Here is a 14894-nt window from a genome sequence, read left to right on the forward strand (position 1 = left end):
AATCCATTTTTTTAGAAGTTCGTGGTGAGTCCTAGTAAACCATGAGGCTTAACTTGGGCACGTTCACATTCACATACGTGAGGTTCCAAGTAAATCAGAAAGATCTTCACAATGGGTATTTGTCGTGTCGATGCAACTAGGTTGAATCAATGAGAGCATTTTCTTAGGCGCCAGCCAAATTCTATATCATCAGCAGGGCAGCAGCAACGAAATTACAAGTAGCAAAATAACAGTACTTCGTCCCTTTTTTCGAAAATAAACAACAGTCCCATTACATTTTATAATGGTGTAATTGTAACGACGCAAAAAAGGGGAAAAAAATCGTTACTCGTTCCTTCTTTCACGCTCCAGAGTGGCATTTATTGTTATGTTGCTCGCTTGGCTATTGAAGAAACGTGAATCTGTATGACAATCATTCCCGGATTTTCCATTTCTTTATATTTCAATAAATCCCGAAAAAAAGCTCAAGGCTGAAAATTGTGCTTGCTTTTAACAACAATGAATGTGTTTGTGGTTTCAAATCTTGTTATATTTGTACTGCTTTGCTGTTTATATCTCCACATTCAAATTCCGTTGAACTAAAAACACTTGATTCAGAGCGAAATGTTCCTTTGGCTTGAGTACGTTGCACCAAATCTCTAAACTCTCCCAATATCTATCCATGACTTTAGGCACAGGGTTCTAACAGGACAGGTTTATAAGCTCGAGAATTTCTAATATTGTTTTTTCCATCACGACTTTTTGTGTCATGGTCGCAAAAGTTCAACAATCATTTTTTGAGCCCAGGAAGCCATCTCAGTTTTAGATGTGAAATATCTAAATAATATGTACTCCAGAAGAAGTATTAAAACTACCGTAATGCTCGGTGTTTTTTGAGAGCCAGCATTTTTTTTTCAAACACACAAATATAAGTCTGTTTAAAAGTAAAAAAGACGCATATAAACACAACATGATGCCAATTTTGCAAAAGTTTGTAGCAATTACCAAAGGTTTCAACATGTTACATTACTTTAAATTTTTTGAAATGAAAAGCCCTGAAAATTGTCACTTAGATTAAACCCCCAAAGTAATACTCTAAACCATGCAAGTTTCTAGATCAAATTTGGTTCCTCTAAGTCTTTTATCTCAGGTATCTCTTAGGGTGAAGAGACCTGGGCTGAAGTGGAAATGTTTTAAGTTTTGCTTATTTGTGTCTAAAAAAAAAAGTATTGGGATTCTAGTTGCATTTCTAGAAAAGCTTGAGCTTTTGCCAAAAAGGCTAGCAGGAGCAAAGTGAGAATTAGAGAACTACTGCTTTATTGGGACAAATAGAGAAGATTGAGACAGTGCAGTATTTAAAGGAGGTGCAAAATGTATCTTTTTTCAGTACATCTTCAAAAATATCCATGAGCTTTTTCCTCAACCTGGTTTTAAATGTAAATGTATTTCGACCGCAGATGCGTCATGTTGCAACCTAATAAAAAAACAGTGGCAGTATTAATCGAGCGATAAGGGTCGTTGGTGCATAGACACTCTGGTCTTGACCAAAGATGATAAGAGTCATCAGAGCACATAAGATAATGGGTTTTAGAGTCAATTGTGGTGAATAAAAAGGGCTTACACTTTTGAGCTCTCCAGAAAATCCAGGCTAGTCAAAACAGTGAAGTACTCACTCATTTTTCGGGTCTTTCAATGTTACATCCCACCACACACATGCAATTTTATTTCTCAAAATTAGAAGTTCCCAGAAAAGAATTTTGTTCATTAAAAATTCCCAAAAATATTAGAATTATTTTAGAATTTAAACAGAATTTCTCTCAGCCCTTCTCATTAGTGTAATATCCTGGCAGGGAAAGTATGTATGGGCTTGATGAGGCAAAACCCCGGAAATATTGGCCATCTGAAATCTTTGTAAAAGTAATTGTAACGAGTAACGCCAATACCGGTATGGCTAGTCAAGTAAACGCGTTCATGGACAACTGACGTTATTCCATGGAGTCAACTCGAAGACAACATTCCCAGCCAAACCGCACTGTGCATGCATCGGATTATGACATTTTTTTCCATTTTACATACTTGTCTAGGCAATTAGCATTGGGGTATTGAGCCAATTTGAAAGTGCGTTCACTGATTAACACCAAACATGCTCATTTAGTAGGGTTTTGTAACACAACTTGCTCACAATCACAAAATTATTAAAAAATCAATGGGCGAATGGTGCGACTTGACTGTAATGTTTGTCTTAGTTCTCTCTACTGATGGAGATCAAATTCATAATCATGGGAGGTTGCGTCCAGGGCTACCAATTTACATTTTCAATGGCCTGTGACATAACTGGTGGAATCTCCGAAACCCGTTAGTCAGCCTCAAAAAGTAACCCTGATTTTTCTCTCGTCAAACCAGGGTTGCCTCTTTGCTCAAAGCTAAGTTTTCACATTGCGATGCAATGGGCGGGTGCTTTCTCTTTCCCCGTTTTCTGGCAACCTTGAATTTGAAATTTGATTTGATCCCATCACTAGTTCTCCCTCCCCAAAATGGCCAAAATCAGCGTGCCGGACCACATTTTTCCTTGAATTTACTTTACTTGACATCCCCTATACATTTTTTTGGCCAAAGCAATTACAATTGTAAACTGTTCCTTTTATTGAGGAACGAATTACAATTACAATTACTTTGGTCAAAAATAGTATTTCGTTACACTACCGTTACTCGAAAAAAAGGTAATGTCGTTACTCATTACTTTTCCTAAGATTTAGATGACCAATATTTTATGCTTTTTCCTCATCAAGACCATATTCTCCACAGAAATTGTGTTTTTTGCTTCAAGCAATCCTAACGCGTAACATTTCAAGACTTTGTATCAATATTTTTCGATTATGAGCATTGGCATTTAATTATCTATTGTGTAATAATATAATTGTTCCAAATGTATTGCATCATAATACTTTGACGAGTCAAGATAGGGACCCTGGATGTAGTAATGATAGTTGAAGGTTTGAGACACTGTCGCAAAAGGATTTTCGCTCCTTGACAATTGCATTGAATCAGGTCTTCAATCCGAAGGAATTTGATTGAGAAGGTATGAACAATAAATTAGCAAATAAAGTAAAAAGTTTCACAAAACACTAGGTTGTCTTGTCCTTCTATGTTTTCAATGTGTCTGAGGTTCTGTCACAAATGGAAAAGAAGTAAAGTGCCTCAAGGCACCATAAAAATAAATCACATTTTAACGGATTACCTTGTTGATGGGGTGCGCTTGATGATCTCAATAATATACATACCATGTGATCATTCATTGTCATAAATGATTTGTGGATATACCCCTTTACCCCACATGCAAAGCTACACCTTTACAGAACTTGCAAGACAGACTCTATCAAAAATAGTAAAGGCAATTTAAGCAGTTCTTTAGATTATAGTCAGTCTTTGACACAGTAGTTGCAAAAAAATATATTTTTTCAGTCTTAAAAACAAAGTAGCAATTTAAAATCAAAAAAATTGGATATGGGTAGTATGGAATAAATGTGCCTAATTTGGATGAACATTGAGATGAAAGTTAACCAAAAATTTTGCAAATTCATCAGAATAACATGAAACTTCAGTTTCAGAGAGGCATTTTTCACCCCTAGAACGGTTTTCATTTCAGAAAATGTCTCATAAAGGGTAACTTTGTTGAAATTAGTAGATTTTTGTCCCAGATTGGCGGGAAATTAGAAAATGGCCAAATTTATGACGGTTTCAATTTTTTTAGGCGGCGTCACTATTAAAACGTCTGGCCCCTCCTGGCCCCCTAATGCTTTGTCAGATGACAGATAATTATTGACATGTCTTGAATCTTCATTGTCTATCGATTTATCAATGTGAATCAGCTAGTCTCTAGACTTCGAACGCAAGTTTAGTTAATTGCTTTATTGAGCCCTTTCTCAAGGGCATATTGTTATTCAAGCAGTGAATGAGGAGTTCGTTCTTGACACCAAGCGCCGAAAGGAAAGAAGCAGACTTTGGTGCACCCTATAGATGCCTAGTGCACCCTGCAAATTTTCTAGTTATCTCTGATGAACCCGGGAAAAGTTAAAGGTTGCTTTCTTTTAATTGATATTACCTGACCGAGTCCAAAATATCACAAATGATGAAGATCGTATCGAATATGGCCAAGACAACTAGAGTTTGGTTGAAAAGGTTGGACAATGGAGTGGACAGAAGGATTGGTATGCTCACTGCATTACTAATGATGCCAAAGCTACCAATCAGTATCAGTCCCACATATTCGATCCAGTAGCCTAAGTGCTCGAACAATTCGAACTCTTTTTCAGAGCACGGACATAACGGAGAGGATTCACTGTAGTAGTAGTCGTAATAGTCCGTATTGTAATCTTGAAAACCCAGCGTGAAATGCGTTTTAAGTTCACTTAGATTCATTGAGATATTCTACTTCGAAAACTTTATCACAAATAGGCCTTGTTCATATATTTTTTTGACAATATCCATCATCACTTGTTCTCGTGCCCACGGATCCTTTTTCAGACGGAAACCCGATACTGACAAAGCGAGGCAAATCAGCCGATTCTTTGGTTGGACCAATTCACTGACTCACTCACGTTGAAAGCAGAATGAAAAATGAACTTGATATTTATTTGATGAACAGCAGATCCACATGTTTGCTCGGCGTGGCTATTTCGAATGCGAGCCCAAATCGCAAAATCAACGACGATCCCCTTTCGGCTCGCTTACTTCATGTCGGAGTCAGTTCAATTAAGAGTGACCCTCGCCTTACGAGAGTCTGTCAATCCCTTAACGTTGTTCCTATTTTGATCCACAACGAAATCAGCGAGGGAACTATTACTCTGAAACTCCGAGACCAAGTCACCTCACCTCAACTTAGAACCAGAGAAAAGGCCGAGGAAAAAGAGAAGAGACAGAGACAGGGAGAGAGAGAGAATTCTCGTGCTGTTTCTCCGCGGCTACAGTAATGCGCTCCCCGTGTGTAAAACCATCGGGATCTTCCGAGGCGCTTTCCAATGAAGATGATGGAACATCAAGCAACAAATGGACAATTCTAGGTCACTTACATAGGCCATGATCTAATAATCCCTTCCAGACTCTAAGAGAGCTACGAAAAAACATAACATGGGAACATGGGATAAACGGAATGTGAGGACAGATTAGGAAAAACATTCCGAGTAGAAAAATCGTGAAAAGAGCTTGATTTCGTGTGATACTTCACATTTCACACAATTCAGAGTCGCGTATATTATTGTGTATTTAAATGCAGGTTCGTGGGAGGAACATAGAACCTAGTTAGACTTAATCGGATTGGTATCCTCGAAAGACGTTTTCTCCAAAGGGGCAGACAAATCGGCTTTCGAAGTGGGTTCTTCAAGAACCGTTGGGTTTTCCGTCGTAGCCTCACTGCTAACCTCATGCTCCATGTCTTCTTGACCAGAGTTGTTTATTTCGTTAGAGCTTTCATTATCAACATCCTCATCTTGCACTTCCTCCGGCTTTTCGCCAGAATCCACTTCTTTTCTGACAAAGTCGTCAAACACCTACAATGAAATGTAGAGAGATCGGTTCTCATTGGTTCGAAATGGGGAAATCAGCAATTCAATTACCCGATTGAGGTTGTCTTTGCCCAATTGAAGATTCTCATCTAATTGCCGCTTCAAATCTTCGGGCTCATCTGTCATTGGAAGGATGTCTTCAGACAGATAGGAATCAAGATCTTCCATGTCATCATGAACTCTTTGGGCTTTCAACGTTCGACCTACTGCAATGAATGACTCTTTGGCTGCAATAAAAGACACCGTATTCTAACTCGACATCGATCTTCAATTTAAAAATATACATTTCTTCAAATTTCAACTTACCTTCGTCTAAGATTTGGCTTTTTGATAAACACAAATTTTTCTCTTGATTGACAGATTCGATGAGTTTGACAATGTCGGCAAAGTCCGGAAAGAACTCTCGGTTGGCTTTTTTAGCCCGGTTCACCCATTTCTCAATCTTGACATTGACTTCCAAGATTCGACTTCCTTGACACTTGAATCGTTTATCTTGGCGACGTTCCAGGGTTGGGTTTAGTTTGAGACATTCGGCTATCTTTCGGTTGATTTTGAGGAATCGGGCTTTGAAGCGGCTCAATTTGAGGTAGTTTGAGTCTTCATCAGCCTCTAAATCACACTCTGACTCTTCCAATCGTGTAATAGCCTTGTGGAGTTTCTTTTGGGCTTCGGTTAGCTTTAACAAATGAGATGAAGACACCTCCTTCGTTTTGGTCAAGGATTTTTCAGGTACGGTATCGACAGAGATCGAGGCTGAGGTTGAAGGTACTGGCTCATCATCTCCTGGAACGGTAGTTGTCACTTGTGATTGCTCTTTGCCATTTGGAATCGACTCGGGGATGATTCGTCGTTTGGTGTCAGTCTTGGAACCAGAACAACCTACTCTCTTGAGCTCATCCAAGAGTTCTTTGATGTGAATGTAAATATTTTTCGAGTCTGATCTAATTTTTGTTTCCCGCTCCTGAACAAATTTTGCGAATTTTTCGTTCTCAAGAAGACCTGGAGGAATATTTTTGATCCGCTTCTTAAATTTCTTAACGACAGACGTGAACTCGTCAGTAGGTAGAACTAAGCGACACGCTTCAATGGCATTTTCCACCGGATCAAAAGGAGCAGGCGGTTTCAAGTCGTCTTCACTTTTCGGCATTGGCTCTTCATCATCGCCATCCAACACAACGATGGGATGAATACTCACATTGCCTAAAGCGATTTGGTGGATGGGCGGTAAATCAATCTCAGTTTTGACGGTCTTGGATTGGTTGCAGGGGACAATTTTCGCCGGAGGGATTGAACTTTGAATATCAGATGAAACAGATCCGGTGGGTGTCAATTTTCGAATCTTTTGAGGCGGGCGAGCCACAAGCAGTGGATGACCAGCTAGGTCTTCACTGCCCTGGTTTGTATCATCATCATCGAGGCAAATTATCTCGGGTTCCATGGATTGGACCAAGCTTCGTTTCATGCTCGACTTGGGCCTAACTCGAGATTGATAGGACGCGGTTTTCTTCTTCTCAGGGACCACTATTTTCACCTCAGTACCGTTGCTTTGACCACATAGCGAATACACTTTGGCGATAGAAATGTGTAATTGAGGGTCTTTTTGGGCTTTAACAGACTTGGCAGAGGTGGATTTGGTACCTTTGTTTTTAGTGACCGAAACCAAATCACTGGGAGGTTCGCATTTGACCAACTGCAAAGAATCGTGGATGTTCTCGGTCATTATACAAAAAAAACGAAATGAGTTTCACAAGGAACGTTTTACTTGAATGGTAACACGTGTCTTGGGTGGTTTTATATGAACAGAGATGGATGGGAATTAACTTTGCTTTTTGACAACATTTTTGGACGCTCCTTCCCAAGCAATGGGAGCTCCCTATTCATGATTGGATGGAGAGATGAGAAGTCGTAATTCATTGCATGAACGCAAATGATCTAAAATGAATGTTTGAAGTTGAAGGCCTCGTCGTCAGAGGTAAGCCGCGGTGGAAGAAAGCAAAGTCTTTGACTCTTTAGGAGTGTCATTTCAAGATTCAGAAAAAAACAAAACTTCAAACTCCACACAAACTTTAGACATTGGATCAAATAATTTTCCTTGAAAACAACGAGTAAACGTTGAAGAGGATCAAATCTAATACACCAGCAGGGTTGGGTTGGCTGACCCCTCAACCTAACTGATGAACCTATTGGGCCAATAGCCCCGCCCCCCATCTAATGATGGAAAAATCGCAAATCGGGGAAGGTCACCCAAGGCCATTCATTCCCTACTCTTCATAGCTTGACTAGCCTGACCGACGTACCGACGAGGCCTTCGAGGGGTGGGTCTCTTGCGTAGGTGCTCCAGCTCCCGGCAGCGAGTCAGTGGTCTGAATTTGGCTGGACATTGAGTCCGGTGGTGGAATGTTGGCCGCCGTCTCGTCGTCCGAACTCAACACCACCACACTCGTGTCGGCCATGGCCATCCCCCCCTCCCCCCCAAATCCGGCTTCTCTCTTCCCAATGAGGTCAGACGTCTTTCAATCAGCCCTCCTGAGCATGGAGGCTATATCCGGGGGCGCCAATCCGGAACTGCCTGGGGCTCGGTCACGAGCTCAGCCACAGTCTCGGGCCCTTGACGTTCCTGGGATCGGATGGTCTGAAACCTTGGACCCAATCTTATTTGAAGCTCCTCGTGAAACAACCAACGCAACAAAATCCTTGAACTCAGCCAACCCACAACAAACCTAATCGTAGGGTGACTGAACACTGCCAAGCGGCCATGCAATCGGCGCTTAGGCCCAAATGTCTGAGGTATCTGAAACTGGGACCCAAACACAAATAGATTGGATCCTCACTTGCATCAGTTTCAACTGATGGTTCTGGCCTGGAATATTTAGACCCTACCCCCACTGATTTCAATACTTGGTGTTTCCAACGAGCTAGATTTGATTTCTAATGCAATAGCCCTTTTCATTCTCCTCTCCCTCCCCTCGTTGCAGGCAAACAAACCGAGAAATACAAGCATACACTCTAAGATGCCTGACTTTAAAAAGTTTTTTTTTTTCGTTGACCAACTTATTGCTAATCTATTCTAGTACCATATATATATATACATCACCAACCCTTCTGAGAAACCTGCTTTCAAATCGCTCGGCAGCTTCGAAAATTCATCATTTGCCAAGGGTGACTAATTTTTAGCGAAGTCATGTTAGGTGAAGCATTCTTTTTGTATTGATCTTAGCCACTCAATTTTGTTTGATAAATGATCATTAAATGAAAGAAACGGCAATCTCTTTTGAAATCTAACATGGGAGCAATTTGGAGGTTTTTTTGCATAGGGGCAATCACCAGCTGCCGACCCATAATAGAAGCTCCTGTAAAATGATGATTTCCTCGTCATAAGTGTTCGGAATATTACCCATAGAGAATTTGAAACGTCTCCCAGAAGGGCTGATTCATTGTGTCACAGTACTTGGTCAATAAATTGTTCATTAGATAATTTCTTGATAAAGTCTGGCATCTCAGAGCGTATTCTTTCGTTTCTACGTTGGTTTGTCCGCACCTAGACGAAACAGAGGGCGCTTCCTCCGCTCAATGACAAGGGCTATTCGGGCTATTCCGTTCCATCCCGGGGGCCATCCTTGGCTCTAATCCTGGCTCTAATCCTGGCTAGTCCCGTCAGGTGTAAGAAAATCACTCAACCTCCTTGGGTCAGGGCCTGTCATGGCAAGAGTTGAACGTTGTTTTCGTTGTTTTCTTGGGAGAAATAAGCACAACATTGCTCTTCGTCCTCCTCCTTCTATACCTTCCATGCCGTCCGTGTACGTATCTATTATAGCATAGGCATGCCTGCCTAACTCCACATCCTGAGCATGGCAGGCCAATACCCAATGTCCACATGTCCTGGTGCCTTAATATAAGTTGTGTCCGGTTCCGAGCCATCGATCAGTAGCTGGATGAGTGGTCGAACCCGATGCCGCATTTTCCGCCTCGAACGAGCTAACTAGACCAGCCTAGCCGCCTTCCCAGATCTGTGCTGTACTGTCGTCTTGGGTTGGGTCGGGGCGTGGATTGCGTTTGACGGGTGGGACCATGTCGGCTTCTGGCCTTCGCGGCTTATCCCATCTGTGGCGACCGCTCTGGCGTCACCGAGCTCCACCCACCCCACCGGCCACTTTGGCCTGCTCGAGCAGCCCCATTGGTCAGCCCACACCGCTCACGCACGGCCATTTGTTCGGGGATGCGGATGAGGTGTGCCCCGGCATCCCTCGCGCCGAGTTCGGTCAACGGCGTTCCCGCCTGGCTCAACGGATTTTGGCCGGGCCCGCTGCCACCAAGTCTTTAGGTCGGGCCTCGCCCTTGACGCATGCCCGGTATCAGCACCATGTAATGGTGATTCCGGCGGCCCGCCGAAAATATATGATCGATCGCATTCCGTATTTTTTCCGGCAGGTACTTCTGAAATTCTGAATCAAATCCGATGGTTATATATTTGCATGTTTTTCGAACTGACAGCCCCGACTAATCATGTTGAATTTGCTTTGACCAGGATACGGACTTTCGCTATCTGACGGGTTCACTGGAACCGGATGGGGCCCTCATCATTGCCATTGGCCCGGAAAGTCAGGCGTCCACGCTGTTTGTTCGCGACGCCAACGCGCGCGAGGCCATGTGGGAAGGCGCGCGAACCGCCGTCACCGAGGAGAGCCGTGCTCATTTTGGTCTGGATCAAATACTGCCCTTGTCTCATCTGTCCAACTTCCTGTCCAGCTACGCCAAAACTCATGTGGAGTATCTACTCTGGTACGACTATTTGAATCCCACCCATGACGAGCTGCACAAAGTCGTGTTGGATTTCATGCATGGCGGAGGTCATCAGGGCATTGAGTCCCCCCGGTCGGATATCCAAGCCCTGCGAGTGATCAAATCCGAGGCGGAAGTGGCGCTAATGCGACGATCCTGTGATATTGCCGCTCAGTCCATTGCCACCACCATGAGTCGATCGCAACGACTCAAGACTGAAGCCGAATTCTTTGCCACTGTCGATTACGAATGTCGCATGCGGGGCGCTGAGTATTTAGCTTACCCGCCGGTCGTGGCTTCCGGTGATAATGCTAATGTGATACACTATACCCAATGCACGCAACAAGTTCAAGCGGGGGAATTGATCCTCATGGACGCGGGCTGTGAATTACACGGTTATACGAGCGATATCACTCGCACTTGGCCCGTCCGAGGCGTGTTCTCAGAACCGCAAAAGGTGTTATACGAGATGGTACTCGACGTCCAGCAGCGGGTGCTCCAGAACCTTGAGCAAGTCGGTCAAGCCACGGTGGATTCACTCTTCAAGGAAATGCAAGGTTACCTTCAGGTGGGATTGCAGTCTATCGGGTTGATCCCTTCGTCGGATTCGCCATATCACATGATGTCGTGAGTACTTTAAAAGCTTTGTGTGATTTGATTTTGATTAAGGGCGGCTTGTTATCGCTTTATACGCTTTGCAGGAAAGTTCAGACGTTCTGTCCTCACCATGTGAGCCACTATCTAGGCATGGATGTCCACGACACGGCCCTGGTTTCCAAGTCCATCAACTTCAAGCCGAATATGGTGATAACTGTGGAACCGGGCCTATATATTCCACAGAGTATGAAATCGGTTCCCGAGGAATTCAGAGGCATCGGCATTCGAATTGAAGATGATGTACTCATAACCTCAAGTGGATATGAAGTCCTATCCAAGTCTTGTCCAAAGACAATTGATCAAATAGAAATGCTTATTCAATCATCCACGTCATCCATCCAATAAAAGCCAGATCCATTCAGTCTCCCATGCGATTACTATAGAGCTATTCTTGACTTTTTCAGATAGCACCAAGCACACGTCATGAACCGCTTACTTCCCTTTCGGATTTCGACCGCTTATCTTCCAAAAGTGTCGCTTTTCAGTACCTCTTCGAATAGTTTGGCGGCCAAGAAACCTGTTTCACAATTAGGCCAACTAAGGAAAGAAACTGGATACAGCCTGTCATTATGCAAAAAGGCTCTCGAGAACAACGACCAAGATATCGATCAAGCCAAAGCCTGGCTGGAGGTATGAGGGAACATTTATGAGCTCATTGGTATCTCAAGTGGATCATCTCTTTTCGTCTCTAGAAACAAGCGTTGGAACTCGGATGGGCCAAAGCTCAAAAACTAGGAGGAAGAAATGCGACCCAAGGATTAGTGGGCGTCTTGACTCGCGATAACATCGCTTCAATGGTCGAACTGAATTGTGAGACAGACTTTGTGGCTCGTAACACTCAGTTCATGGACCTGCTGCACGACATCAGCTTGGCCAATCTGGAAAATGCTATCCCTAATTCTTCAGAACACCTCTCGGTGAAGCACACCTCAAAATCCGATCTCGAAAGTTTAGCTTGCTCATCGAGCGGACAAAAGCTAAGCGATATTATCGCCTTGAACATCGGGCAGATCGGCGAGAATATCGTAATCAAGCGAGGCGTCACTTTAAGTACCGGATCTGGTTTGGCGGTGTTTGGAAGCACTCATCCCAATGTTTCAAAAGATCCAAACCGGGTGCAATGCGGTCGCTTTGGATCACTTATCGCTTTGAGCAAAGATGGCACAGGAGAGTTGGAGGAGGGCAAAACTATGGGTAACTTTACTAATGGATTGAAGTATTTAGCCTAAACGTTGTCTGTCTCAACCAATGCCGAATCATTGCAGACTCCGTGGCACGGCAATTGTGCCAGCACATAGTGGGATGGAATCCGCTACGCTTAGGGGACCTGGCCAATTTCAATCTTGCGAATATAAAACCCGATGACGAAACTCCCGCCAAGCCTTTGGTCATAGACGGTGATGATATGCCCCCAGAGGACGAACAGGATCTCCGAAATCGGGAGCTCGAGAATGCCACGATCCGTGACCACGAAGAGCTCATCTATCAACCATTCATTTTGGATCAGGAAATAACAGTGGGCGAATTACTCATAACCAACGGGCTTGTCGTCCACGACTTCGTGCGATTTGAGTTGGGCAAGAGTTGATGATGACAAGATAACGCGAGAATGGTTTCTAATATATTATTATTAACTGAATTGAGTGAGATAAACGGCAGGGCGAGGGGCGGCATTCACCATTTGGGTTCGTTAATTATTCGCTTTCGACCACGTGGCTCGCCTCGGATCCCTTCAGTTCGACAATGAAGCAGCATCGTTGTATTTTTTGGTGGTGGCTTGGGTCGAACTTCTTCCACCGGGGGAGGTTTTCGTATTTTGCGACCGGAATGTCCCGTTTTCCTGTGCCACAATCCTGAGCTTGGCATTATACCCAACCATCTACGAGTTATGAAAACGAAAATAAAACTCGCCATTCCACAACATACTTGCATACATTGTTGTGAACTTTTGATGCTGGATACTCTTACCGAGCGCGATTGGGTGACCCGATTTCCAAGGCCTTCAAAGGCTCCTTCATGACCGTTCCAACCACACATTGACATGATTCGGGCAAAGCATAGTCAAAACTGTTGGAGCTCTTGATGACAACCTTGTTGTCCACTTTCCTCAACACCTTACCAGACATACCACCTTCAATGATTTTAACTTCTTTGGACCCCACACCCCATTGAACCAAGCAAACCGGGGTACCCGACGGCAACGCTCCCAATGCGTAGGAATGGCCTTCAATTGGTCGAATTGGGTTGGGCGGAATGCGACCATTGGCTGTGATAAGGTCTCCGACCTAAAATAGACCAGCACCCTCCGTCAAGAACCCGCTTACGCCAGCCTGGTTGATTGAGCAGGCGCCCCACCCAAATCACCCACCTGAACCGTGGTGGTGGCAATTTGCCAACGTAATTTTTCACCGTGTCCGGTCAACATGATGCGGGCATCGCGACACGGGTCATAGTTAAGGCTGATGACTCGCTCAACAAAATCCTCCTCGGGATCCCAACCTTCGGGCAAACGCTGCCAATCAATCCAACGGTACTTTTGCTTACTTCCCCCGCCGAAACGTTGAATGACTTTCCGACCCGTGACGGGATCCCGCCCGCCCAGTTTGGTGATGGGCAGCTTCTTGATGGTGTATTGCCCATCCTAATCCAGGATCAGCATAAAAAGATAAAAAGTGAAGTAAACCTCTTTGATCATGCTCATTCTCATGATCCTCATTGTGTACCTCTGGATAATGAATGATGCGTTTATAGTTGCCGTGTTCGCCTTTCCTTTGGCCATCCCTTTGATTGGGCGCCAGTTTCCGATGCGGTCCGAGGGGCGGAGCACGTTTGACCACGAAATTCAAGCGGTAGTCCTGCATTAGGTGCCGGACTGAGAGGGGGAACCCCCCACTCATGGGCGAACTTCCCGTCCGCCAGCCACGGCCAGGGCCCTCCCCGCCAGCGTACGAAAGCGTGCTTAGGGGTGCCCAGAGGTTCAAGGACGAACCGGAGACTGGGGTGGCCACCAGGGATGGAGCCCATCGTTGAGCCAGACTGGTCCATCGCGTCAGGCCCATGAGGCCCATCATATTCAACACCGGGGGAACAATTCTATGGGCACAACTCTCAATGGGCCAGCCACACTTGGTCCCTGGTCATTCATTCATTTATTCATTGGCTGTGAGTACTTTGTTGTATGTAGGTAGGTACGCTAGGTAGGTAGGGAGGGAGGTCCCGATCCTTGTGGCGCATCACCGTGCATGTCTGGCTGTTTGGCACGGAGGTTTCGTTATTCAAGTCAAAATGATCGGGATTTGGGTAGCATTAAAGAAGACTCAAAGTGATATAATGTTAAGTCAGGTAAGGTGGGTGAGGTTTGATCAGGTTAGGTTCAGTTTTGAAACAATAGCACTAAGTGGTGGAGAATAACTTCTAGCAAAGATGGGTTAGATTAATCTTTATGTAACATCAATAGGACACATCAGAGGTATTTTATTTTATCTTTCAAATTTCCAAAAGAAAAGACCAATATTCTTAACATTTCTTTCAAAATACTTAAGATATGGTAAAGTATTGTAAATAAAGTTACAATGTAACACTATTTTGATTCAACTGAAAAAAATGGCTTAAGAAATACCTGATGATCAGAGGTCGGAAAAATAGTTTATTTTGGACAAAATAGTTTTTTCTTTGAGTTATGAAAATCAGCCAAAATAAGCTCCCAAAACGTAAAAACATGTTCTAAAAATTGAAAAAAGTTATTATTTTACTTTTCATTTATTCCAGTGTAATTGTGATTTGAAGGCAAAATTTACTTGATTATTGTTTTTCAAGATCTTCTTGCTCTTTGGATAGGGTCTTGCTTTATATCAACAAAGAACTAAATTTCTAAGAAGACTCCTGAGTCATATTTTGAAGCATCCTGAAATCATGGTC

The 14894-nt window shown here is 43.6% G+C and overlaps 4 protein-coding genes across 6 annotated transcripts; 2 read left to right on the forward strand and 2 right to left on the reverse strand.

Annotated features, from left to right (window-relative positions):
- Positions 1-5160: 5160 nt before the first annotated feature.
- Positions 5161-8232, reverse strand: LOC131886775 (uncharacterized). 3 transcript variants are annotated; one of them, XM_059235175.1, is made up of 5 exons: positions 7838-8232; positions 7179-7230; positions 5847-7106; positions 5592-5767; positions 5161-5525 (listed from the first exon to the last, which is right to left on the reverse strand). In XM_059235175.1, the coding sequence occupies exons 1-5, from the start codon at positions 7997-7999 to the stop codon at positions 5274-5276; spliced, it is 1902 nt and encodes a 633-aa protein (XP_059091158.1). In that variant the 5' UTR covers positions 8000-8232; the 3' UTR covers positions 5161-5273. The 3 variants fall into 3 exon arrangements, with proteins under 3 accessions (XP_059091158.1, XP_059091157.1, XP_059091159.1); XM_059235174.1 differs by having other exon boundaries at positions 5847-7230; XM_059235176.1 differs by lacking the exon at positions 7838-8232 and adding an exon at positions 7303-7472 and having other exon boundaries at positions 5847-7230.
- A 1076-nt stretch (positions 8233-9308) lies between these two features.
- LOC131886250 (xaa-Pro aminopeptidase 3-like) lies at positions 9309-11381 on the forward strand. The gene is made up of 3 exons (XM_059234520.1): positions 9309-9968; positions 10066-10946; positions 11021-11381. The coding sequence occupies exons 1-3, from the start codon at positions 9609-9611 to the stop codon at positions 11319-11321; spliced, it is 1542 nt and encodes a 513-aa protein (XP_059090503.1). The 5' UTR covers positions 9309-9608; the 3' UTR covers positions 11322-11381.
- Positions 11346-12899, forward strand: LOC131886252 (elongation factor Ts, mitochondrial-like). Its single transcript, XM_059234522.1, has 3 exons — positions 11346-11606; positions 11669-12170; positions 12242-12899. The coding sequence occupies exons 1-3, from the start codon at positions 11400-11402 to the stop codon at positions 12562-12564; spliced, it is 1032 nt and encodes a 343-aa protein (XP_059090505.1). The 5' UTR covers positions 11346-11399; the 3' UTR covers positions 12565-12899.
- LOC131886251 (large ribosomal subunit protein uL2m-like) lies at positions 12585-14196 on the reverse strand. The gene is made up of 4 exons (XM_059234521.1): positions 13700-14196; positions 13345-13617; positions 12945-13261; positions 12585-12855 (listed from the first exon to the last, which is right to left on the reverse strand). Exons 1-4 carry the CDS (start codon positions 14045-14047, stop codon positions 12651-12653), a joined length of 1143 nt encoding a protein of 380 aa, XP_059090504.1. The 5' UTR covers positions 14048-14196; the 3' UTR covers positions 12585-12650.
- Between the last annotated feature and the right edge of the window lie 698 nt (positions 14197-14894).

This window comes from Tigriopus californicus, chromosome 9 (genome assembly GCF_007210705.1).
Source record: "Tigriopus californicus strain San Diego chromosome 9, Tcal_SD_v2.1, whole genome shotgun sequence".
Taxonomy (NCBI): Eukaryota; Metazoa; Arthropoda; class Copepoda; order Harpacticoida; family Harpacticidae; genus Tigriopus; species Tigriopus californicus.

Coding starts and splice junctions, on each gene's coding strand:
- LOC131886251 (XM_059234521.1), bottom strand. CDS start 14,047: ATGATGGGCCTCATGGGCCTGACGCGATGGACCAGTCTGGCTCAACGA. Junction 13,618..13,699: donor GCATCATTCATTATCCAGAG/GTACACAATGAG, acceptor ATCCTGGATTAG/GATGGGCAATACACCATCAA. Junction 13,262..13,344: donor TTGCCACCACCACGGTTCAG/GTGGGTGATTTG, acceptor GGTCTATTTTAG/GTCGGAGACCTTATCACAGC.
- LOC131886250 (XM_059234520.1), top strand. CDS start 9,609: ATGTCGGCTTCTGGCCTTCGCGGCTTATCCCATCTGTGGCGACCGCTC. Junction 9,969..10,065: donor TTCCGTATTTTTTCCGGCAG/GTACTTCTGAAA, acceptor TGCTTTGACCAG/GATACGGACTTTCGCTATCT. Junction 10,947..11,020: donor TCGCCATATCACATGATGTC/GTGAGTACTTTA, acceptor TACGCTTTGCAG/GAAAGTTCAGACGTTCTGTC.
- LOC131886252 (XM_059234522.1), top strand. CDS start 11,400: ATGAACCGCTTACTTCCCTTTCGGATTTCGACCGCTTATCTTCCAAAA. Junction 11,607..11,668: donor AAGCCAAAGCCTGGCTGGAG/GTATGAGGGAAC, acceptor TTTCGTCTCTAG/AAACAAGCGTTGGAACTCGG. Junction 12,171..12,241: donor GGAGGAGGGCAAAACTATGG/GTAACTTTACTA, acceptor GAATCATTGCAG/ACTCCGTGGCACGGCAATTG.
- LOC131886775 (XM_059235174.1), bottom strand. CDS start 7,999: ATGGCCATGGCCGACACGAGTGTGGTGGTGTTGAGTTCGGACGACGAG. Junction 7,231..7,837: donor ACCCCTCGAAGGCCTCGTCG/GTACGTCGGTCA, acceptor GATTCTTTGCAG/TTGGTCAAATGCGAACCTCC. Junction 5,768..5,846: donor AAGCCAAATCTTAGACGAAG/GTAAGTTGAAAT, acceptor CTTTTATTGCAG/CCAAAGAGTCATTCATTGCA.